This window comes from Chiloscyllium plagiosum, chromosome 10 (genome assembly GCF_004010195.1).
Source record: "Chiloscyllium plagiosum isolate BGI_BamShark_2017 chromosome 10, ASM401019v2, whole genome shotgun sequence".
In the NCBI taxonomy this organism is placed as follows: Eukaryota; Metazoa; Chordata; class Chondrichthyes; order Orectolobiformes; family Hemiscylliidae; genus Chiloscyllium; species Chiloscyllium plagiosum.
Genome location: NC_057719.1, coordinates 60,091,889 through 60,117,515, shown reverse-complemented (window position 1 = coordinate 60,117,515; position 25,627 = coordinate 60,091,889). Strand labels below are relative to the sequence as shown.

The 25,627-nt window shown below is 37.8% G+C and overlaps 1 protein-coding gene across 5 annotated transcripts in view; it reads left to right on the top strand.

The window, feature by feature from the left end:
- The window catches only part of LOC122553698 (neuronal PAS domain-containing protein 3), a 1,311,564-nt gene that overhangs the window by 1,255,006 nt on the left and 30,931 nt on the right, over nt 1-25,627 (top strand). For all 5 annotated transcript variants that reach the window (XM_043697886.1, XM_043697885.1, XM_043697888.1 and 2 more), the window contains 3 exons: nt 7,144-7,337; nt 8,778-8,884; nt 23,404-23,551. In XM_043697886.1, coding sequence (XP_043553821.1) covers nt 7,144-7,337; nt 8,778-8,884; nt 23,404-23,551 — 449 coding nt within the window. The remainder of the gene's footprint in view (nt 1-7,143; nt 7,338-8,777; nt 8,885-23,403; nt 23,552-25,627) is intronic.

Here is a 25,627-nt window from a genome sequence, read left to right as displayed (position 1 = left end):
GCATCTCCGCCATGTTTTGTAAACGAAAAGATGTTGGTAAACACAATAATAGCTTGATTATTGATGGGTCAGTTTTATGTCAGATGTGTCAACAAAACAACATGACCTGAGTGGCTTCTGCATAATGTTTGAATGTTATAATTTGATCAGGTGCTGACAGTCACTGCATACTTAGAATACCCGAGTATAAACACACAAAAGAAATTTTAGTTCAGCCATGAAATTTTTGTGGCACAGATTTATTACACTGTGTCAGATCATTTGCCATTTATACTCTAATGCTTCATAAGTATATATGGTTTCACTCTTTCATAGTGCCGCTGTCTTTAATTTCTCAGCTGACTGACTATGGTGGCCTTTATATTTTCTGTAAGCATAGTCATCCAGCTTGCATTCGAACTGCAGCTCATATACGGACAGATTATGTACTTGTTTAATCACAGATCAATCACACTACATCTACCACGCTTCAATTCACTAACCTTGCAATCTGGTGCAAGTGCAAAGTTAATTGACAATTACAAATTGCATGGAAGCTAATCACTATTTCATTGCCAAGCTTACGAAAGATAAACATGAGATTGGAAAAGTTGTATTACATCTGGGATTGTAGGAAAAGAAATTATTCTGTGTAAATTTGCAGCCATATACTTTATGAAGAAGAAATTATTTCGCAGAATGGCATTAGCATTCATCGGATGCTTTTCAATCATTAAATAGAAGGATGTTCAGCATAATAGTGTTATAAACAGTGATGCCAGTCATAAAAACATGCAAGTATTTAAATGTCATTTACATTATACAACTCATTTTAGTAAACCTTTTTATCAAGTATTTTTCTTAAATAAGCAACAGAACTGTACTTAACATCATTGTTAGGGAATGGCTGTGTTTTTCTGTGTGGAAGCCCAATCCCAAACAAATGCTTTTTTAGAAGAATCCTCTATGTTGCATTACATCTCCGAAATATAGCCAAGGTTTGTTCACTAGAATCTGTTTCTCAAATATTTTTGTCTGAATAAATTTACATAATCAAACTTGATCTTGACAGATGCTTTCAGAAATTATGTTACCTAAGGGCCGATATTGCTCCATATCAATGACATTGGTTGCCCTACCAGAACTGGGCTTCAGAATATTTGTAGTGTAATAGTGAAGAAGTTTCAAATATTTATTAGTTGTGATATATTTACCCGTTTTCCCTCAATAATCTCTGCAAAACTATATCTGAATGCAATGCCAGGCTTCCTTCAGCTTTCTATTTTCTATGCAGTTGGGAACTCACAGCCATGTAACACAAGACCAGGAACTCATCACGGTGAAGATTTCTTCTGTGTGTTATATGTGTAGCAAAATCGTGGATGTGTTTATAAAAACAGATTTATGGTGTGGCTGCACTTGATGCACAAAGGACCACATTCTTACATGAAGAAATTGAGGTAGCAAGTTGTATCTTACCAGTTTGTGCCCTAAAATGATTCTCTTTTATTAAAGCCAACAACTTATCTGATTTTTGAACATAATAGTGCATCATACATTCCCAACATTTTCATTGGAAATTGTTCGACAGATTTTCATAAGAAATACAACTTCCATTAAATTTCAGATCTAAGAATATTGTACCATTGACTCAACACTACTTCTTTTCTGTAGATCTGTTTGTTTAATTCATTTGCATGTAAGCACTTGAAATGTTCTAGTCTAGTGACAATAGTTAACAAATCCATTAACTGTCTGAAGCTTTCATTAGTTCACGAACAGCTGTCACAGTAAAATAGGAAACATTTTGATGTGTGTATATAAAGGTATGACATGCTGACATTATTCTGTAAAGCAGGCAGCTTCTCAAATAGCTTCATGACTAGAATATTTCTAACAGTAACAGAGGTGAGGTTACTTAAAAGCTGGTAAATATGATAGGAGTGCTTTTCTATATCTCAAACAAAATGGTTTCACATTAAGCTATGTTCACAACATTGTATGAGGTATGTCTCTTTCATTGGGTCAAAAAGATTCTGTTGTGTCACAACAATGGTAAAATATGGATCATCGATTTTCAAATCCATCGTCTGATTTTAATACCTGAGACCTTCATGGACTAAAATGATGTAAATAAATGGAGGGAATATTAACTTACGATTGATGAAGTGGTCATCCAACCAGGTTGAGGCAAGCTCATGAAGCCAAGCTTAGGTATTCAAAAACAGCTTGTGATGCAATTATTAACATTTTAGCAAGAGTCAATGAAACTCAGTGTCATGACAATGTATCATAACCCCAAACGACTATACACATTATTGCATATATAATTTCAAAACATGTTTTTTTTAAAAGAAAAGAAACAGACAGAAAAAAGACCACTGATGTTAATTTAGTGCTAACTGCCAAAGTCCTATATGGGACCCATGGATAGTCAAACCTGTAAAGTATCAGGGAAACTCCAGAGTGAAAGAGACATAACAAGAAGAGGTAATGAGATTAAAATAGATTAGATTCCCTACAGTGTGGAAACAGGCCCTTCAGCCCAACCAGTCCACACCGACCCTCCGAAGAGTAACCCACCCAGACCTAACTCCCTCTGACTAATGCACTTAACACGATGGACAATTTAGCATGGCCAATCCACCTGACCTGCACATCTTTGGATTGTGGGAGGAAGCAAAACACCCGGAGGAAACCCACACGGACAGGGTGAGAATGTGCAAACTCAACACAGACAGTCGCCTGTGGCTGGAATCGAACCCGGGTCCCTGGTGCTGTGAGGCAGCAGTGCTAATCACTGAGCCACCGTGCTGTCCTAAACCAGAGCACCTGAAGGAAACCCATACAGACACAGAGAGAATGTGCAAACTCCACACAGACAGTTGTCCGAGGCAGAAATCGAACCCAGATCTCTGGCGCTGTGAGGCAGCAGTGCTGACCACTGAGCCAATGTGCCACCCCGAGATGGCTGATTATCTCCCCCTTTCAACTGAAAGCCACCTATGCAGTTTTGCATTTCCAGTAATAAACAAATTAAGGGGTTAAAAACTGAATGCAAAGCTAGTCTGTATTTTCCAAGGGAATAGATGGGCTAATGGAAAAAGTTTTAAGAATGAACTAAGATTTGTGTGTACTGGCCTGGATTCAGGTACAAGTGTGCTAAGAAGGTCACAGTTGAAAATTCACCTACTGGTCCCCCCTGAATTGAATATACAAGTGGGCTAGAAGCCAGCGAGGTAATAAGCGAGTCAAAAGAAAGCAGGAAAACAAAAGGATTCTCCCGCTGCCAGCCAACCACCATCAAAACAAACAGGGCAAAAGGATTTCCACCAACCTGCAAAAGCCAAGAATCCTGAAGTTAATGTCAAACTGTCAACATTCCACTATCAACTCCTCATCGACCATCTGTTTATCTTTTACCTTGTTTTTTGGACTCCCTTTATATTCCTAATGTGTGTGCATATGTTTTTATTAACTTTATTTACTTTCTTAGTAACTAATTAACTTATTCTTTTTGTTAACCTGTTTTGCCTGGTTAAATAAATTCGTTTTAAAACTTAAAACCTTTTGACAGGGAGAAAGGTATCCATATGGGAGCCATTCTTTGTAATTTCACTCTGTTATGACCAGCAAAGGGGGTGGATGAATGATATAGGGAAGTTGGTTCATCCCTCCTCAGTCATAGGTTTAATGATTTAGCGTATCTATCTAGAACCCTAAGAACATGGAACACCTCCTCTGAGATTTGGTTGTAACAATCAGATAGATATGACGATGTGAAGAAATCCTGTCCCCTTTTTGTGATTGATTCCTTGCTGGAAATTTCACACATTAGGATAAGAGTCATCTGAGATGGACTTGAAAAAAGCAATGAAGCCAAATGTGGAAATGCACACATGAACAGTATTTCAGGAAAACAACATTTAGGCAGAACAGAAATAGAAAATGGATGCATACTAGCGGAACATGGAAAGCTTGCTCTCTATCTCTGTGGCCTTCACTCTGTTTCTCTCTTTGTCTATGTGTCTATCAATGGCCCCAAATCTATTTTTATCTCCAAAAACAGCACCAGTAACTAAGCCAATTGGAAAAACAATCATTTACTGAGAACTGAAATATTATACAAATTTTACTACTGTTAAGGATATGAGACATTAAATAAAAGCCTGTGGTCTCAGGTTTGACTCTCTCAACTAAATGATTTTAAGGACTTTTAAACTGTATATTCCTTATTCTTTTTATACAAGATACACTCCCCATTTAAACTTTATACCAATATTTATGCGTGTTTTTGATGTCACTTTCTACTTCATTCAGGGTTAGCATGTAATAAAAATCATCTGTCTTTCACTTAAGAAAAATTTGTAATTAGCTCCTTAATTTTGATTAGTATCTCATTTTAGTTGAAGTGTGATACAGCTGTGTGCGAAAAAGAAAAGAAAAAAACTAGTTTTAACTGATGGCAGGTTTAAAAAGTGGGGAAGCAATTCATTTCCCCTCACGTGGTCAAAACAAAATGCTTCAGTAATTCCATGCTGTCATTTTTTCAAATGTTTGTCACTTTCTCAAGGGTAGTACTGATAAGTTGATGATGTTTTGATGATACAGTCAAGGCGACTGAAGGATTTTTTCCCTTTTGTGCAAAGGTGCTGGTGGAGCACTGAGGTGATGCCACAGTGCACCTCAAGCATTGTTCAACCACAATTTTGACATTGACTCAAAGAAAAAAATACATTCTGGGTTTGACATTTTTAAAAAATGGCCCTGAGGCATATACTTGAACACATGTGAGATAAAATAAGATTATCCTGCATAAATGCTTACACAAGTATTTCACTCAGGGGTTCATATCAAAGAGATTTCTTTACCAGCTTATACCTGCCTTGTAACTGGATCTCAATTTTATGTTATGTGTTTTCCTGAGAATTCCTAGGAATTGATCATTCAAATTTCTTATGTATTTCTCTTCAATATTCACTCTGAGGATGATATTGTGTGCCAAACCATGAATTATAAAAAATCGATCTCCTTGTATGTAGGCATTAAAGTGCGATTTTTTTTCTACTATTTATTGTCTCAGTAGGGTTCCTAGTGTCAGTTTATATTTAGCTGCTTGGTAATATTAAAGTTTTTTGACAATTTGTGATGTTTTGCCAAGGGCAGTCTTGAAGCAATGCATACAAAACTGCTCTGTGAAAATGACTTCAAAAAATATTCTGAGACAAATTCTACATGGAATTTTAATTTCAAATCATTTTTTGACATGTTGATTTTCAAAGACAAAAGTTAGAGATGGAATACAATTTACAGGCTCAGTGTGAGTTTGAAATGCTTTCAGCTAGTTTGCCAGTGTTGAACTTTATAAAATCTGGCTCTTAGCTATTCCGGAGTCAATGCACCACTTTCTCTTCACAGATTAATCACAATCAATCTCATGGAAAGATATGTTTTTCTAGTAGTGCACTTAGTCCATGTTTTTTTTCCTGATGCAGCCTCTTCACAATGACTGAGAATAGTGTCCTCAAAATCTGTACAAGAGTGGTTGATGAGATTTTGTAGAGCCTCTTAGAATGGTCTCTGTACAGAACTACACTTGAAGCAGACCACTCAAGAAATTGCAATAATACTGATGATGATATCACTTCAGTGAATGACTGTTTGTAATGAGTGCGTGAAGACTTCAAGAAAACTCTGCCTTCTCCAAATTAAGTTTACAAAACAAAATATCAGAGAGCTCTTAACTGTCAGACTTTTCCATAAGAGTTTCAAGTTAGCAGTTAACATTTCTCTTTCCCTTAAAAACCCCACGACATATGTAGGAATAAACCCAGCCTGCATGAATAAAGGCAATAACTAACAGCCAATAGAAGGTGCATGCAACAAGTATAATACTGAAGTCATCTCAGCTCCAGGCTATTGATGCAAAAATTTCCAGAGAACTGGACTAGACCCAACCATCTTCGAGCAGCCATTTGGTCTGATGATTCATGGCAACTTTACCTTTATCTGCCAGTCAACAGAAACTAGGCAACAAATAAAGCATCCATCCATCAGATGCCATCCTTCAGTTATTGTGGTCCATTTACTCAAAGTTTACCTATCTACCATCAACAACTTAGTCATTAAGTGCAGCAACCAATCTGAAGAGTTTATGCTCGAAACATCGACTGTCCTGCTCCTTAGATGCTGCCTGATCAGCTGTGCTTTTCCAGCACCACACTCTTCGACTTTGATCTCTAGCATCTGCAGTCCTCACTTTCTCCTCCCTGAAAACAATAACAGCCAATCAACAGCCACTGAACCACAAAGATATATCAGCCAAGAACCAACACATCAATGGTGTTCAGGACAGAGCAGTAGGCCCTAAACTGTTCCCTCTCCAAGGTCTGTACTCTGTCATAGGAAGGCTTGCATGTTACTATGTCATTTAGCTTACTGATAGTAATATAAAACTCGACTGGGTTCACTCAAGACAAAAAACATCAGAAGATGAGGCCAGACTGAAGCTAATCCATCAACTAGTCTTTCTGGTGGGAGAACGAGAATCAAATAACTTTTTGTATCAAAAACATTCTTTCGTGGAAATAACTCACAGTTGAGATGCATTTCTTCCAGAATTGTAACAGAAAGAAAAATTAGATGCAAGAGACTTGGGTGCCACTTCAGATTATTCCTGTGTTAAGCTGTGTTAGTTTTGACCTGGTGTTAGGTATTACTTTACAACAAACATCCAATGGTGCATAATTATAAACAAGTTTCAGTGGTCTGCTGTTACCATGCCCTCACTAAGCACAAATGTATTTATTTCAGTCTTTCCTATAAGGTTCCTCAATCCATTTGTTGAAAATATATGAATTGTCAGAAAACTGTTAAACACTAACAAATAGTACATTCGCACTTTCTAAAATCCAAAACTATTTTCCCTTTTGATGCAATTATTCAACAGAGGCATTTTGTACCCTTTTTTTTCTCTCAATATTACCTTTCCATATCTGGAATCGTACTACATTGTGCTTTTTTTGTAAGTAATTCAAAAATACAAGGGGAAGAAAAAAAACTCATTGTATTCAACAGGTATTACATTCAAAGTGGCCAGTTTTCAGAAGATGAGCTGGCTGACAGCTAACATTTACACTTTGTAATATCATTACTGTGTTTCAGGTCATTCATATAACTGGACGGTTACGGTTGAGAGTATCTCTTTCACATGGACGTGTGCTGCCTACTCAAATTATAGGTCTAGTCGTTGTGGCTCATGCTTTGCCGCCTCCCACTATTAATGAAGTCAGGATTGACTGCCAAATGTTTGTCACCAGAGTAAATATGGACCTCAATATTGTTTACTGTGAAAATCGGTAAGCAATCTTACCTTTCATTTCTCTGAATTTCATGTTTCTTTATCTTTTAAATAAGGATGTGTAATTCCTTTTACTCATTTTTTTTTTACTTGATGATTCAATCCAAGCCACCATACAAGTGTACAGATGATAAACAGTCCATGCCATTCATGATTGGCTGCCTAACCTATGCAACAGCTGACTGGTGGCAGTGCATGTAATGTTTTCCGCTCAGTACTGCAAACATTGCCTGACTGACCCCCACTTGGTGCCTCTATTCATAGCTGAGCTCAAATAAGAAGGATGAGGGATTAATCCAATTATTTTATGCCCATATCAGTGTTTTAATGTTTTCTTAGATTTCTTAGATTCCCTACAGTGTGGAAACAGGCCCTTCAGCCCAACAAGTCCACACAGACCCTCTGAAGACCAACCCACCCAGACCCTTTCCCTTACATTTACCCCTGCACCTAACACTACAGGCAATTTAGCATGGTCATTTCACCTAACCTGTACATCTTTGGATTGTGGGAGGAAACCGGAGCACCCGGAGGAAACCCACGCAGACACTGGGAGAATGTGCAAACTCCACACAGACAGTTGTCCGAGATGGGAATTGAACCCGGGTCCCTGGTGCTGTGAGGCAGCAGTGCTAACCACTGAGCCACCGTGCCGCCCCATGAGCCACTGTGCCGCCCGTGCTGCAGACATGGTTTGAATCCTGCTATGGCACATAGTGAAACTTCAAATCAATGAAAATCAGGGGAAGAAAAACCTAGCTTAATGGTGACTGTATAACTATTGTCAATTGTATAAAAACCTAACTATTTTATAATCTCATTTAGGGAAGGAAGTCTGCTATTCTGACCATATCTGGTGGATATGTGGCTCTAGACCCACAGACCTTTAACTGCCCTGTCGGCAAATAGGGTTGGACATTTAATAGTCTTAGAGATATACAGCACTGAAACAGACCCTTTGATCCAACCAGTCCATGTCAACAAGATATCCTAAACTAATCTAGTCTCATTTTCCAGCACTTAGTCCATATCCCTCTAAACCTTTTGTATTCATATATCCATCCAGATGTCTTTTAAATGGTGTAATGTACCGGCCTCCACCACTTCCTCTGGCAGCTCATTCCATACAAGCACCACCCTCAGCGTGAAAAAGTTGCCCCTTAGATCCTTTTTAAATGTTCCCCTCTCACCCTAAACCTATACCCCCCTGTTCTGGGCTCTCCCACCCCAGGGAAAATGTTCATGTAGCCAGTGACACTCCCATAACACAAACATTTTTTTAAAAATTGCATCCCATAGCTCCCCATACGTTGTATATATTTGCATAATGGTGCATATTTCATTTTACTATACTGTATTTTCAAACCACTAATTTATTTTCTGAGGAACCATTCTATACTGTTTAATATTGATTCATTTCTGCTTCTGTATCCTGCAGGATTAGTGACTATATGGATCTAACTCCTGTAGATATTGTGGGCAAACGATGCTATTACTTCATTCATGCTGAGGATGTTGAAGGGATCAGGCACAGCCACTTGGATTGTGAGTATATAGCTAACTACAGTAGTAGACTGCAAATAAGCTTCATAGATGAATGTCACTTTGAGTAGAATTTCTTACAGAGTAAACTGTCCTTCACAGAATGTTGATAAAATAGATCCTTAAATGTGTTTGGAGAAGTTCCTGTTTGCACAGGTCCACAAACATCCCTATGGAAACTCAACAAGTTTTTTTTAATACTAAAATAAAGCCAGCAGCGTATTGCGATCAGACATGAACAATACAATAGTTTTGAAATTGCTATGTACATTTCAGGTTGATTCCAGTGCTTTGTTTGCAGAATGTGAGAGTCGGGATTTGTGTTTAACACTCAGTATACTGAGTCCCACATTTTAATGATGCCATTGCTTCATTGTCTTTCTGCGTTTTTTCTTTGGGTCTGATACAAGCCTTGGCCACCCTTAGTAACTGTTAAACTGTTTATTGTTATGCTGTACAATACAGCTGAAGGCTGAGCACTAAAGGGTCCAATTTCTTGGGAAAACACAAACACATGATTACTGAGGTCACAGGGACATCTCATCTTACCTCAAAAATGCATCTGCATACTCATTAAACCCTAAAATGACAGCTGTGGTAACAAATGCAAAGCAGAGAGCAGAGACTTATACATAGGGAGCAGACTGAATGAACTGGATGAACTGGATGAAAACAGTATGTCAGTGCGTAAAAACAGATTGTTCATCTCCTGAATGAAATAACGGGAGATCCAAGATATCTGAGACCCTTAAAAATAAGGGAAAGAACAGAAAATATAAAGGAGTTGTGAGAAAAGCTGTTTATAGATGGGTCTGAAAACTGCAAGAAAAAATTTACCGTATTTGTGAATAAAAGATCTTCAATTAAATCAAAAATATTACTGACTGTCAAGGGAGATAAAATTTTGAAATGGTACATTTTCTGCTGTACAGTTAGGTTTTGGGTTCTTTCTCTAGCTGTCCATCACAGATATTCTCAGTAAACACACATGATTCCAGAAGTGATTAAATTCAGAGAATGGAAGGAGGAAATCTCATTTTTCCTCACTCTCTCAAAAGTACTACTAATTGTTTTAATAGTGACCCAGGAACAGGCTGCATATATCCTGTCTCAATGCTAGAATGGACCATGATATTGAGAAATGTATTTGCAGAAACACATAAGAAGGGTATGTAGTTTAGTTTGATCTTAGAGTAAGATAAAAGGTTGGCGGCACATCAAGGGCTGAAGGGCCTGTACTGTGCTGTACTATTCTATGATCCATGATATGCATCCTGATTCTTTCATCCATCTGAAGAAATGTAAGACATGATTTTATCATTAGCTAAAAGGTTACTGAAATATGGTGCACAAAATCCTGTTAACATGTGATGTTGCAAAGTATTAACAAGCGCACACAGTACCATGCAACAATCAACTGATCATTTTAACCTGATTGACTTGTGTTTTACAGGTAAAGCAATATTCTCAGTAAGTTTTCTGTTTGCTAAAGTTTGCAATTATAAATTTTGTACTATCTGCAGGTACAGTGTTATGTGCAGACACAAACCTTTTAATCACTATCTTCATTTGTGTCTGTCACATTGCATGGAAATTAATTCTCAAGGGATGCAATCATAAATTTAGACAAATATGACACAGCCTCTGAACAGCTGTTGTTTACTAAATATGGGCTGACATTGGCCAATGCAATTAGAGTTCAGTATTGCAATATGTCATCATTTAGAGGCACCCAAAGCAAGTATGTTGATTCACAACATTTAATTGAAGCATTTCTTCACAGTTCAGATTTGTTTGCATGGGCCTCTAAGATCTATTTACTGTGTAACACATATGTGAACTGCAATAGAGGATGTTGCTAATAACTTCTATGTTTCACCAGAGAAATATTAAAATTTTGGGCTGAAATCCAGATTTCTTCTCAGATTCATTTTTCGTACAGTCGTTAAATTTGCCATTTAGCAGAACAGACCACAATTTTCATTGTTATGGAGTTGAGGCATATCTCCAATGAGCCATTTTAAAATTTGTTCATGAGACACGAACATCACTAGCTGGCCAGCATTTATTGTCCATCCCTAGTTGCCCTTGAGACGGTGGTGGAGAGCTGCCTTCTTGAATCACTGAAGTCCATGTGGTGTCAGTACACACACACAATGCCCTTTTGAAGGGAATTCCAAGATTTTGATCCAGAAAGAATGACGGAACAGTGATATATTTCCAAGTCAGGATAGTGATTGGCTTGAATGGGAGTTGCTTATAGTTGTGTTCCCATTATCTGCTGCCCTTGTCTTTCTACATGAAAATGGTCATGCATTTGGAAGATTCTGCCTAAATGTCCTTGGCAAATTTCTGCAGTGCATCTTGTAGATAGTACGTACTGCTGCTACTGAGCATTGGTGGTGGTAGAGAGTGCATGCTTATGGATGTGGTACCAATCAAATGGGCTGTTTCGTCCTGGATGGTGTCCAGCTTCTTGGGTGTTGTTGGTGCTGCACACATCCAGTCAAAGGGGGAGCATTCCATCACACTCCTGACTTGTGCCTTGTAGTTGATGGACAGGCTTTGGAAAGTCAGGAGGTGAGTAACTCACTGCAGTGTTCCTAGCCTCTGACCTGCTGCTGTAGCCACTGTATTTATACAATGAGTCAAGTTGAGTTTCTGGTTAAGGATAACCCCAGACTGTTAATGGCGGGATTTTCAGTGATGGTAACATCATTGAATATCAATGAGCGATGGTTAGATTGTCTCTGATTGGAGATGGTCATTGTCTGACATTTGTATGGAATAAATATTAGTTGCCACTTGTCAGCCCAAGCCTGGATATTGTCCGGATCTTGTTGCATTAGAACATGGACTGTTTTTAGTATGTGAGGAGTTGTGAAAGATGCTAAACATCAGCAAACATCCCCATTTCTAACCTTATGATGGTGAAGGTCATTGATGAAGCAGCGGAAGATAGTTGGGCTGAGGACATTACTTGAAGGAACCCCTGCAGAAATGTCCTGGAGCTGAGATGACTGCCCTCTAACAACCACAATCATCTTCCTATGTATCAGGTATGACTCTAACCAGTGGAGTGTTTTCCCCTTGATACCCATTGATTCCCGTTTTACTATGGTTCCTCAATACCACATTCAGTCAAATGCAACCTTAATGTAAAGAGCTGTCACTGTCACCTCATTTCTGGAATTCAACTCTTCTGTCCATGTTTGAACCAAGGCTGTAACGAGGTCAGGAGCTGAGTGACTCTGGTGAACTCAAACTGGGCGTCAGTGAGCAGGTTATAGCTGAGCAGGTGCTGCTTGATAGAGTTGTTGATGATGCTGGAAATGTGTTGCTGGAAAAGCGCAGCAGGTCAGGCAGCATCCAGGGAACAGGAGAATCGACATTTCGGGCATAAGCCCTTCTTCAGGAATGAAGGGCTTATGCCCGAAACGTCGATTCTCCTGTTCCCTGGATGCTGCCTGACCTGCTGCGCTTTTCCAGCAACACATTTCCAGCTCTGATCTCCAGCATCTGCAGACCTCACTTTCTCCTCAAAGAGTTGTTGATGATACCTTCCGGCTTTACTGATGATCGAGAGTAGATTAATGGGGCGGTAATTGGCGGAGTTGGATTTGTCCTGCTTTTTGTGATCAAGACATGTAATTTTCATACAGTAATGCACCCCTCATCTGGGCTGACTGTCTTGCTTTGGGGTCATTTATGTTGGTTCAGCAGATTTCTCTGGCAAAGGCAAAGCCTGTGTACAATGACTGCAGTTTGATCTCAAGACTGTGGACACTCCTCCACGGTGCCAGCTGAAAATTATCAGAATGTTTTTAAATCATTCCAGGGCATGGCACTGGTACACAGATTTCCCAGGCATAGTATTTTAGTAGCTACAATCTGATCCATTGCAATGCTGCATGCCAGAGAGGCACATGTTCTGTGTATTCTGCACTGTTATGCCAAAATATTGGAAATACGGCTGATGGTGTCTTTTTGTGATTGAATATGATTACACTTTTGACAGAAAACCAGCATAATATTAAAGTAAGTTGAAATGCAGCAAAGAGTGCATGGACACTTTTGCTGTCCCAATCCTATTGAAGAATCAACGAGCGAGACTGGATAATTACAGCCCAGTCATACCCTAGGATAACAGGATTTTCTGCCAGATGTGTAGCCTTCCACTGTGCATAGAATCTGGAAAGTCTGCTTCCCCTCAGGACCACTTACAGGATCAGAATAATACACAGACCTTGGGACAAGTGCTATTTCTCTGGGCACCACTGAAGAAAGTTTTTCTAACATGTTAATGAGCTTCAGTAACTAACTGGCAGATCCAGCTTCTTGTCATGGGACCTGGATTTGTTGTGGATCCTATTAAAGTAGCATGGTAGCAAAACCATGAGCGGGAATAGAAATGGAAAACAAGTTGCTCCTTTGTAACTGTGCCAATATAACACTCCTCCCTCACAGTGAGACCCTACCCAGAGATATAAACATCGATGTTAACCCTCCCTAGCTGGACTTTGAGGTATTTAAAAACTGGAAAAAGTGCAGAATGTGATGCAAACCTGCATTCTATATATGTACTTTCTTTTTAACTGAAAGATCTTTAAATTAGATTCTCTGTGAAATTAGAAGAGCTTAAATTGAATTTTACAGCTGCTACACAGATTTCTTTGGTGTGGGAGACTTCCTTAAGGTAAATATTTCTGTCAGCCATCCTTATTTCTCTATACCCATCAACAAAGCCTTGAGCCTTTCCCTACCCTGATCACACCAACCCCAATTATCAACACCTTTCCCAGGCTGATAGAGATTTCTTGTCCCACCATCAATTGCCAGGGCCATTTCAAAGGGTCCTTCATTGCAACTATGCCCCACTGGTCTTTTCTCCTATACACTGACCAGTCTGTTAGTTTACTTGGCTGCCAGACAGGTGATGAACCCAGAAAATACTAATGCCAACCAGCTGATAAAACTGGCAGTGCCAGGAGGGACATAAACAAGTCTTGGGAGGGATTGTGCAGTGTCAGGGCATGTGGTGAACACTGTAGGGCCCTCGGAATGGGTTGAACAGTGTAAGGTCAAAGGTGACCACTATCAGGAGGGATTGTGCCTGATGTGAGTAAGGGGTGAGCAGTGTCAAGTGGGAAATTGGCAGGGTAGGGTGATTATGTTGAATATTGTTGGGCATGTGGAAGGGGTGAGCAGTTGAAGGGGTAACAGTATTGACCGGGGAAACCTAAAATTAAAGACAATTAACAAGTACATTTAAAAACTGTGATATTCACTGAACTGTGAGCAGATCTCGCAAGGCATGTCTTCAGTTTGTGATGTGTAAAGGGCAAGTGGTATCACTGCAATTATACCTCATTACTAGACTTTACAACTCATCACTCCGCTAGATTCAAGCTATAGATGAGACAGGTAACTCCTAAGATGTCAGTGTAAAACTGAAGGGCCATAGGTCCTGCACTGATGGTGTGATCTGACCCATTATAAATATTTCTAATGTTTTCAACCCTTCTGTGCTCGTTTTGACCAGCTGTCACTTCCCTTCCAGCACGAGAAGAGATGCGCTCCAGTTGACAATAATTCAAAAACAAGTCAGGGAGAATCAGTAGCACAAAAATGACAAGGACTGGTAAAATAACTTCGTTTACCTTACATTAATTGTAAACAGTGGTATTGGGCATCCACTATTTTAATCTATAAATGTGTCAGTGTATAATAAATACATAGAACATTATTGCTAAATGGCAGAGAGGGTTATGCTTATCACAAATAATTAAACATCAGAGCTTCAATTTTCAGCCATAAATGAAATTGACAGGTGATTAAGAGTTCAAACATTGCACAGATGATCATTGCTTTGAACATGCTGCTTTTTGCATGTTTTGGCTTTGGTATTTTCCAATGGTGCTTATCTCCATTGCACAACCCTGCCAGTTATAAACACTAAAGACTTACAACACCTATCTCTTGTCACGTGCATAACATCAGCTGAGATTTCACAAAGCTTCTGTATTATAAAGATACATCTGTTATCTCCAGCTGATGTAAGATATAAAACTTGGCTTGTATCATACCATCCCTACAATGCAGAAGGAGGCCATTCAGCTCATCAAGTCTGCACTGACCATCCAAAGAACATTCCACCCAGACCCAGCCCCCATTGTATACCATAATCCTACATCTGCCAGGCCTACACATCCCTGAACACAATGGACAATCCACCTAACCTGCACATCTTTGGACTGTGGGAGGAAACAGGAGCACCCGTAGAAAACCAGTGCGTAGAAGGGAAAAACATGCAAATTCCACACAAAGAGTCACCCGAGGATGGAATTGAACCTGGATCCCTGGTGGTGTGTGGCAGCAGTTCTAACCACTCAGCCTCTGTGCCATTTCAGGTTTGAAGTCAGAGGCTTCATGGGATCAGCATCATGGAGGCCAGTAATAGAGCTTCAAGTTGATAAAATGCAGTCTTTAACACACATTTCTATCGCCGTGTGTGGGAATGTTGTGGTTGGTACCAAAGGAGCATTTTTGGCCCACTATCTTGGTGTAGAAGTGGTTTATTTGGCTGGAGATCCATGCAAGCTCACTGGGGAGCTTGGAGCAAGCTAATTACCTCAGATCAGCTGTTACAGAAACAGCATATCTTGCTGACGGAAGTACAGCTAACAAAAGTTCTGAAAGGAAATGCTGGCAGCTCCTCCTGCACTATTCTCAATAAGTCTTCTCAAATAAACAAGAATGCAGATTGTGGGAGTGCAGATAATTGAGTGTGTACCGTATGTGTTTTTCAAATGCCTTCATCCGAACCACATTCATGTGTGACTGAAGGTAAAATCCACAAGCTTGAAAAGAAGAAAGGTCTATTTTGTTAAAGTTGGCTGAAGGGTAAAGGCTTGCAAGAATTTTGGAACTCCCTACTGCTCTTTAAAAAGTGTAACTTGATGGGTAGAGTAGCCAGAACCTCAGTTTAGTGGTTTTTTTCTAAAACACTGCCCTTCCAGCATTGCAGTACTCCCTCAGTACTGCATTGAAGAAATATCCAATATTTTGTGTTCAGTGTTTGGTGAGGAAATATAAAACACAGCCTTCTGACTGAGAGGCATAACTGCTGCCCACAAAGTTACAACTAAAACTGCCAATTTCAATAATTCTCCAACAATCCTGCCTCCATTGACACTACCAAGCTGGTTTTGTTGTATAATTGTAAACATAAAACTTAAAATATAAGCCTGTCACAGATAATATGTAGTTCAGAGTAATGATTGATGCATAACTATTCCAGAGAACCAATAAAACTGTATAGAAAATGAAATAAAACCTATATTTTAATTTGAAAACTAAATTAGCTTGACAGTTTTAGGTTCCTATTGTGTAGAGTTACAAAAACACTTAGTATTTAGGGTGTAGGTTTGCTCGCTGAGCTGTAGGTTTGATATCCATAAACCTCAACCTGAGCTACAAACCTTCACAAACCTTGCAAAAACACTTAGTATTTAATACAGTTTGGAGGACTTGAGTTTTGAAGGATTGTGAATAATAGAGGTATTTCTAGTCTGTGGACCTACCTGTAGCACTTTACTTAAAATAAGTCATTGAAAATTCACTGTGGAACTGCAGATTTTTTTTAACCAAGGCTTCTAAGAAATCATAGACTGGCGATAGTTGCTTGCTTGCAGAGTTGTTTGTTTTATATGACTTAGTTGGAGAGTAGCCAACTAAAAACAAGCCAAGCTGGGAAAAAGCCTGCTAAAAGCAAGCAGAGTTGGAAGAAAGTTTCTCAGAACGAGTTGAAGTTGGAGAAACACTTGTAATGAACAAGCTGTCCAACTGATTTTTCCCAGATGTAAAAAGTGAACTGCCTGCAGCAACTCAGAGTGAAACCTATTTGTTATTTTGAATGAGTGATTGAAAAATAATCTCAAACTTTTTACTACCTGAGAAAGAAGTGTTTGCACGTTTTCAGTCTACAAGAGACAGCCATGCATGATTAGTGATTTGACCACACGTGCCAGATCATCAAAGCAACAGACTCCAGAATAATATCCTCTTGCCTCCAAGAATAACCCATTGGCCAAAGTGTTTTTTTGCAGAGAGTTTTTTTGCCCTCTTTTCCTGAAGCATGAAGATATGTGTTTTGGGGATATTTAGAGAGAGATGGGCATTTGTTCTTCTATATTACTGACAAGGTATGTTAACAATTATTCTATATTTATTGAATAACCTTTATTTGATATAAATCCATAATTATTTAAAGAAACTGAGTTGGTGGATTTTTTTGCTTAAAGCCTGATATCAATAAAGAACTTAATCAGTCACCTTGATAACTGGGAGAAGCATCTTTGAGTTTGTTACCCAAGGAGTAGTGGGATTAAAGGAACAGTGCACTCTTCCAGTCTCAGTTATATTAATAATCATAAGTGTTTACAAAACACTGAAAATTAAGCGGTATTATAACTTAAAAGTTTACAACAGGTTTTCTAGTACATTATGAAAATCCAATAATATTCATTACTAAATATGTAACAATTGAGAGATAAAAGGTTTTTTTGGACAGTAAATTTAAATGTAGCATATCTAAAGGGATCATGTGACCTGTTCTGCCATCTACCTGTTGTAAACAAAGATGACTTTGTTAGTGATCAAAGGAAGGCTTAACTTGCTTGTTATTTACATTTGGAGACAATGGCAGCAGTCTCTGTGTTTGCAATGATTAGACTTAGAGTCTCCCAAAGACTGAGAAAAGTATCAGGTTGTAAACAGTTGTGCTGTAAACTGGCCATTTACTTCTAAGTTGAAAAGAGTGCTTAGAGTTAAAATTAAGCAATTAGTATTTCTATCTGAACAAAAGGTGAATGTGCTGTATGTCATTATGGGAAAGAGCCGAAAAAGCATTTTTTGTGATGGTATTACAGACTTCTATATAAATCAATGAAAATCAAAGATAGCAGTATCCAGGGGGCAAAATGGAAAGAAAAGCTGCTTGAATTTGCAGAGCTACTCCAGCTGGATGTGGAAGGGAGACAGTCTCTAATCGAAAGGATGCATCATACAATCATCTAAGGATTCCAAGTGATATGCCATGGAATAGCTAAAGAGAAGAAGGATCATCAGAATACACTAGATTTAATTAATTTTCCAAGAACTGAGAAACACAATGGTCACTCATAGTTACTACTCAACAAAAAGAGGACATAGGAACACGCTGAAAGTTAAAATTGTTTGTCAAAAGGACTGTAATTTTGTGGATCACATGATGGGTGACTTCACATTTTCTGTAAAGTACAAGTTGCCTACAAAAGATGATAGTATTTAGTCAATAGTTTATTTTGGTCATTTGGTACAGTAATTGCTTAAAATGTCAAATCTTGACATATCATTAAGTGAAAGAACAAATTTATTTTTAAAAGTTATACTGAAATAATGCTGTAGTTAATGCAACATCCAAATTGAAAATTTGAGTAGAATCATAAAAGAACATCTTTTAACTAGATTTTGCAGTCTGCGGCAAAATGAGGTCAATTTTACCGATGACTGCAAAACAGGTTGTAGGTTAATTTGAATCTAGCACTCTGTCATGGGAACGCCTGGCATCTAGTATTGTTAAAAAAATAGAAAGCAGCTTACATGAAAGGATTTTCAAAGGTAGAAAATCAAGAAGTTAAAAACATTCATTTTATTTTTTTAAATTATTTTCAGAGAGGAAAATAAAGATTGGGACATACAAATGACATTTCAGTTTCTCCCTTAATCACATTTTAACATTGTTGAAAAAACTATATTGAATTTATTATCATAACAGAAAAATTTAAAATCCCACAAACATACATTAGGTTTTCAGAATCAGAGAAGTTGTTCCGAAGTACTGCTAAAATTGGCATGCTTTTAAAAACCTATAGTCCCTTTTTCAATGAGGTGGAGGTGTTGGTGTTGGACAGGGGTGAACAAAGTTAAAAATCACACAACACCAGTTTGTAGTCCAACATGTTTATTTGGAAGTACAAGGTTTCAGAGCACTGCAGTGTTGTGTGATTTTTAACTCTTTCAATGAGGTGTAACTTCTTAAAAGACTTTTAACAGTGAGAATAATAGCAAAAGTAATAGTGCAAAAGTGGAAGTTGCTGTGAGTTCAGTGATTCCTATTTGAGTATATTCTAGGACATTTTAGTAGTAATTTTGAGAAGCACGGAATGATTGGCAGCATCTTTGGATTTCTACTTTTAACTCCAGAAGTTTTTGTCAATTTCAGAGGCGTAATGATGCTGAAAGCTGATAATTTCACACCAGGCCAATAAATAATAACACTGTGAGTTTTAGAATCAAATAATATTTCACTCTAGATTTCTTATCCATTTTTAAATTTCAAATATAAGTTTTTGAGAAAATCTGGAGGAATTCTAAATACAGATACCTGCAAAGTTTGCGTTAAAACACTATTATCTGGTATAGTCATAAAGTTTATACAGCACAGAAACAGACCCTTTGGTCCAACTTAACCATGCCGAACAAGTTTCCCAAAACTAATCTAGTCCCACATCCCTCTAAATCTTTCCTGTTCATGTACCTGTCAAAGTGCTTTTTAAACATTGTAACTGTACCTGCATCTACATCTTCCTCTGGCAGCTTATTCCAGATACAAACCACCTTCTGTGTGAAAAATGTTGCCCCTTAGTCTGTTTTAAATCTTTCTTCTCTCACCTTAAAAATATTCCCCTAGTTTTGACCTCCCCCACCAGAGAGAAAAGACCCTGACTATTTACCTCATCTATGCCCTCAAGATTTTATAAACCTCCATATTGTCACTCTCAACCTCCTACTCTACAGTGGAAAAAAAGAGGGCTGTCCAGCCTCTCCTCATACCTCAAACCCTCTAGTCCAACAGCATCCTGGTAAAACTTTTCTGAACTGTCTCCAATTTACTAATATCCTTTCTATAGCAGGGCAAGCAGAACTGTCTTCAAAACCGTGGTGGCTTCATTGATATCCTATACCACTTCAGCATGGCACCCTGTCTCCTATACTCAATGGTGTGAGCAATGAATGCAAACATGCTAAACACCTTATACACTATGTACATGAACCCTTAGGTCTCTCTGTTTGACAACATGGCCCAGGGCCGTAGCATTAACTGTGTAAGTCCTGTCCCTGTTGCTTTACCAAAATGTAATATCCTGCATTTATCCAAATTAAACTCCATCAGCTACACCTCAGCCAATTGGCCCATTGATCAAGATCCATTTGTAATTTTAGATAACCTTCATTCCTGTCTGCTATACCACCAATGTTTAGTAATCTGCAAACTTACTGAACATTCCTGCTAAACTCTCATCCAAATAACTTAAATAAATAACAAACAACATGACTGGATCAAGCACTGAGTTTGTAAGGGAAAACAGAAAGTTGTGGAGAAATTCAGCAAATTTGGCAACATCTGTAGAGAAAAATAGAGTTAATCTTTCAAATCCAGTGACCCTTTGTCAGAAGTTCTCACGAATGGTCGCTGGAACTCGAAACATTAATGTTTTTTCTCTCTACAGATGCTGACAGACCTGAGTTTCTCCAGAACTTTGTGTTTGTATTTCAGATTTACAACATCTACAATTCTTTGTTTTCATATTACTAAGTTTATGAAGGTCAATGTCAAACAGTGAGGTAAAGAAGACGATGAATGAAACCTCATCAGAACACTGATCAAGGTAACTGTACAGCACTTGTGCGACTTGGATAATGTTTCACTTAAGCCTGTATTGGCTTTGTCAGGATTACCTCCACCCAAAAGATTGTCGCCTGTTCCCACCCTCCTATATGTCCTTTGTATTCTTCAGTTTCAAAGCTTTCATCACCTTATCACTGTGCTAGGCAGACAGCCAACTGAGTACAATAGTGCCTTTGTTCAACTTGAGAATTACAAAAACGGAAAAATCATTTTGGAGACATTTCAGTGGTTGCTTAATTGATCAATCCAGAAAATGGAAGATTGCATCAGCAATCAAAACTTCATCCAACAAGTTGCTTTGATAAGCAAGTTAAAAGCACAGAATATCTACTGTCAATTCATCCTTGTGTGAATCTAGACATACTTGCTCATGTAAATTTGTGCTCATCCACATGTAATTTTTGGTACTCTGCAATTGTATCTTCCTGCACATCTCTTCTAGTGCTGGTTAAATCCTTAACATGACAATAAGCAAAACTATTTTCTAATAGAATCAAGATTGTTCCCAGTCATTTTTTTTCCTTCCAACAATCCCCCAAAATTGACTACACCTGTGAGGTACCATGGCTGATACAGCAGATTCTCTTAGAATCCATCGAATATGAAAAGCAAAGCTGAATGCCAGTCAGAGTCAAAATTTGAACTTAAAAATTTTCTGTGATAAAAAATCAGTGCTACTGCTAAAGCAAAATGAAAGCTATATGTAAATGGAATATCCAGCTAATGAAAACCTGGTTCAGTATTCACACTCGCCACTTTGCTGTTGAATTAAATGCAGCCAAAGGTCAGTTTTCTGATTTCTGTTCACCACTTTACCAATCATGTGACATAGAGTCAGAGATATACAGCACGGAAACAGACCTCTCGGTCCAACTTTTCCATGCCAACCAGATATCCTAAATTAATCTTGTCCCATTTTCCAGCACTTGGCCCATATCCCTCTAAAGTCTTACTATTCAGATAACCAACCAGATGCCTTTTAAATGCTGTAATTTACCAGCCTCCACTACTTCCTCTGGCAGCTCATTCCATACGCGTACCATCTGCATGAAAAAGTTGCCCCTTAGATCTCTTTTATATCTTTCTCATCTTAGCCTAAACCTCTGCCCTCAAGTTCTAGACGCTCCCACCCCACGGAAAAGACCTTGTGTATTTATCCTATCCATGCCCCTCATGATTTTGTAAACCTCTATAAGGTCACCCCACAGCCTCCAACGCTCCAGGGAAATCAGCCCCAGCCAGTTCAGCCTCTCCTACAATCCTATAACCCTGGCAACATCCTTGTAAATCTTTTCTGAACTCTTTCAAATTTCCCAACATCCTTCCATTAAGAAGGAGACCAGAATCACACCCAATATTCCAAAAGTGACTCAATAAGGCTTTGTTTCCAGCTACGTTCTGAAGCAGTTTATTGTAATAAAAGATATGGTGAAGAGGAGTGCTTTAAGTTTTAGCAGAGATTAGTATTCACAACAATCACTGACACTTGGTTTAAATTCTGCTAATTAGGTGATTAAGGTAGTATATATTTGATTCAATACTGTTTGTGCGATGAGAGTAAACTTAAGGATCCATTCGCTGCCTAAACTCTTAATCTAAATACAGCGTTAGTGCAGTTCCGTTACAGAAAGATTAATCGTCAGAAAGTGTAACCAAGAATAGTAAAGGTAATCTTCGTGCCTGGTTGCACGAAGGTCAGCTTGCTGAAACTGTGCATTTTCTAAAACATTTATCATTTTACAAGATGCACTGTCATATGAATTTAAATTATTTCTACAGATTTGTATATCATTTATGCAAATTCTGTATTTCCTAAGCAGATAATACATCTATTGACAAACAAACTAGAGGATTAACCCATTTTTTCTTGAAAATCATTACCCAAGATGAAAATGATTTTTCAGCTTCCTTGCAGAAAATTTCTAGAGTGGTTGTACATTTGACACTCATTAGTTGCAATTAAACAAACAGATTGAACATACTGGTAAATGATGTATGTTGCTCTGAAATATTCCATCTTTTTCTAATTTATAGTTGCAAATGATTAATGGAAATATGTATCAGTTGACAAAACCATTTCACAGCTAAGGTGATCAGATTTATTACTGTAATTAGGCTTTCTTCATTTAAGCAGAAGTATGGCAGTTGTATATTTCACAGACCTTCAGGAGTGATTCGTCTCAAAAGAAAAATGCACCCCCATGTGGTCAAATTTTGTAATAGAATTATTATGTAATTGAAAACCTGTTATGGATGAGTCAGAATTGATTGTGACATTCTTCTAAAAGTTTCATATTAACAGTTGTTTAAATATATTTAAACAAATGGCAATAGCCATTAGCGATTGTAATTAGTTCTTGCATGCAGTAATACTTACCATATTAATATTTGTAGCAATGCACAAGTGATAATATTTGTTTCCACAGATTGTGGAGCAAATAGTAGTGAACAAATATTTATCAATGATATTCCTACCACACTTAATCAGATAACTAGAATCATTAGGCTTTTATTGGTGGTTAAGACTTTTCAATGTTACGTGTAATGTTCAATGTTATCCTGCAAATAAAAATAGTAAGAAAAAGGTGATGATTATTCAATCCAGTTTGCTATTGTATATATCATAATCTACAAATTAAACATGAGAGATACATTAGAATATATGAGAGATACATTAGAAAGACAGTGACATAAAAGAGTATGTGGGCCAATCTTTGTGTAATATAGCCAATTATAATTGTCCCTTCTGCATTACTGCTCTTCCTAATAGAAATTGATCTCTTTTGTTTAGTATTGAATAAAGGCCAATGTGTAACTAAGTACTATCGCTGGCTGCAGAAAAATGGAGGCTATATTTGGATCCAGTCCAGTGCCACTATTGCATTCAATGCAAAAAATGCCACTGAAAAAAATGTCATCTGGGTCAATTATGTTCTCAGGTAAGAAAATTACTTCTGTCTGAATATAAATTTTCTTTTTCTAAATGTGGATAGTTTTTAAACATATTTGTTGCTCAGTATTTAAAAGTTTCATGAAGAAACTGTATCTTATGTTTGTCTAATTTGGTATTTAAAATCTTAAGAAATATTACAGTTCTTTCATATAGACTACTCACGTGCTGGAAAGTCATTTTTGCATTTAACAAATTTAATTACATTACCCTGCCCCCAAGTCTCCTGATTTTACTAAATGTTACACCATGGCTGTAATTATAAAAGGTTAATACAGTTGCGGTAATTTAACATAACCCTCCCATTGGGAAGCTGATTAATTTGAAATGGCTGCATCATACATGTAAAATGGTACATTACAGCAGCAACTTGGACTCCTTGAATCAGTTAGCTGATGGCTATGTGGATCAGATTGCTACCAGCAGTACAGAATTTCAACCCTGTTCTGGCTGGTGTGGATTTTTGATTTGTTTTCATTCCCTTCTTGTGAGAGAGGTTGTGATACTGTGGGTTGGACCGGCCTTTAGATGGAGACTGAAAGCGAAACCACCTTGGGATTATTTGATGGTTTGGTATTTACCCATGTCAACCCACATATTGCCAAACTATTGCCCAATTCAGTGAACTAGTAATTGAATTACCAAAGTCACACAACGGTGAGTTCGTAATTATTTAAAGCTTTGTATATATTTTTAAAATGGCCAAAGAGGTTGACAATTTATTTTCAAGCTGAGAACATGTATTATATTAATAAGATTTGGAAAATTGCTACATGACAATTAGATTGTAAAGCAATTCTGAAAGTGAATAGAAATGTTTTGCAAGTAATCTTGTGGTTTCTCCAAAATATATTGCACTAACTTCTCTTGTTACGAATATAAAGAATTTATACAGGTAAGATAGTCTTCTACAGTTCTGCAAAGTGTGGTGTAAACAGCAGTGACTCACAAAACAGGCGTCATATGTAGACAGGTGTTGGTGCAAATTAAGTTTCAGACCATTTATAATTAGTATAATGTGGGAGATATTGAAGTAGTCAAACCTAAAAGTCACAAAGAAATAAATGTGGCATCAGCATTGTAAGTGCTGAGATAGAAACAAAGTTGGGCAATTTCAAAGAGGCAGTCTCAGTGTAAGCACACTTCAAGGTCAAATATGATATTAACTTTTTGACAGACTAGTATCGTGTCAGACTGTTGCTGGCAGAGGCGTGGAGTTGGTAGACAGGCAAATGAGTTATGTTTTCTTTTTTTGTGGGGGAGAGTTGGGGTAGTAGTGGAGAAAATAATGGCTTAATTCTTCCCAACATTTAATTTGACAAAATTTCAACTCCTTCAGTACTAAATGTAAGATAAACAGCCTGGTAGTTTATCAATGGTCAGAAAGTGGTGGTCATCGATGTACATTGGAAAGCCAATGCTATGGAAATATATATTATCAATATAATCATGACAACAACATGAACAAGAACCTGGCAGCCGTTCATTCGCCATCCTGTTTACTAAGTTATGGATTATGATACCAGAATAGGGGACAGGAGAAAGTGAGGACTGCAGATGCTGGAGATCAGAGCTGAAAAATGTGTTGCTGGAAAAGCGCAGCAGGTCAGGCAGCATCAACGGAACAGGAGAATCGACGTTTTGGGCATAAGCCCTTCTTCAGGAAGCCCTTCATTCCTGAAGAAGGGCTTATGCCTGAAACGTCGATTCTCCTGCTCCTTTGCTGCCTGACCTGCTGCGCTTTTCTAGCAACACATTTTTCAGAATAGGAGAGAATTTACCAAACATGAAACATAATTTAAACAATAAGATGCTTTCACCAGTAAATTTTCCATAAATCAAAGCAAAGCAAGTTGTGAAGTGGCAGTCATGATAAACATATAAAGATTAATGTCAGTTTTCACTCTTTTGTTTTTTTGGCCTCAATAATCTTCATAGTCCTTTGTTTGGTTAAAGATCATACAAATACAAACTGTGAAAGAGACTGAAATTTATATGATCTATTGAATTATTTCAGCTAAATAAAATTGATGACTTGACATAATATATAGTAATTTACAATACT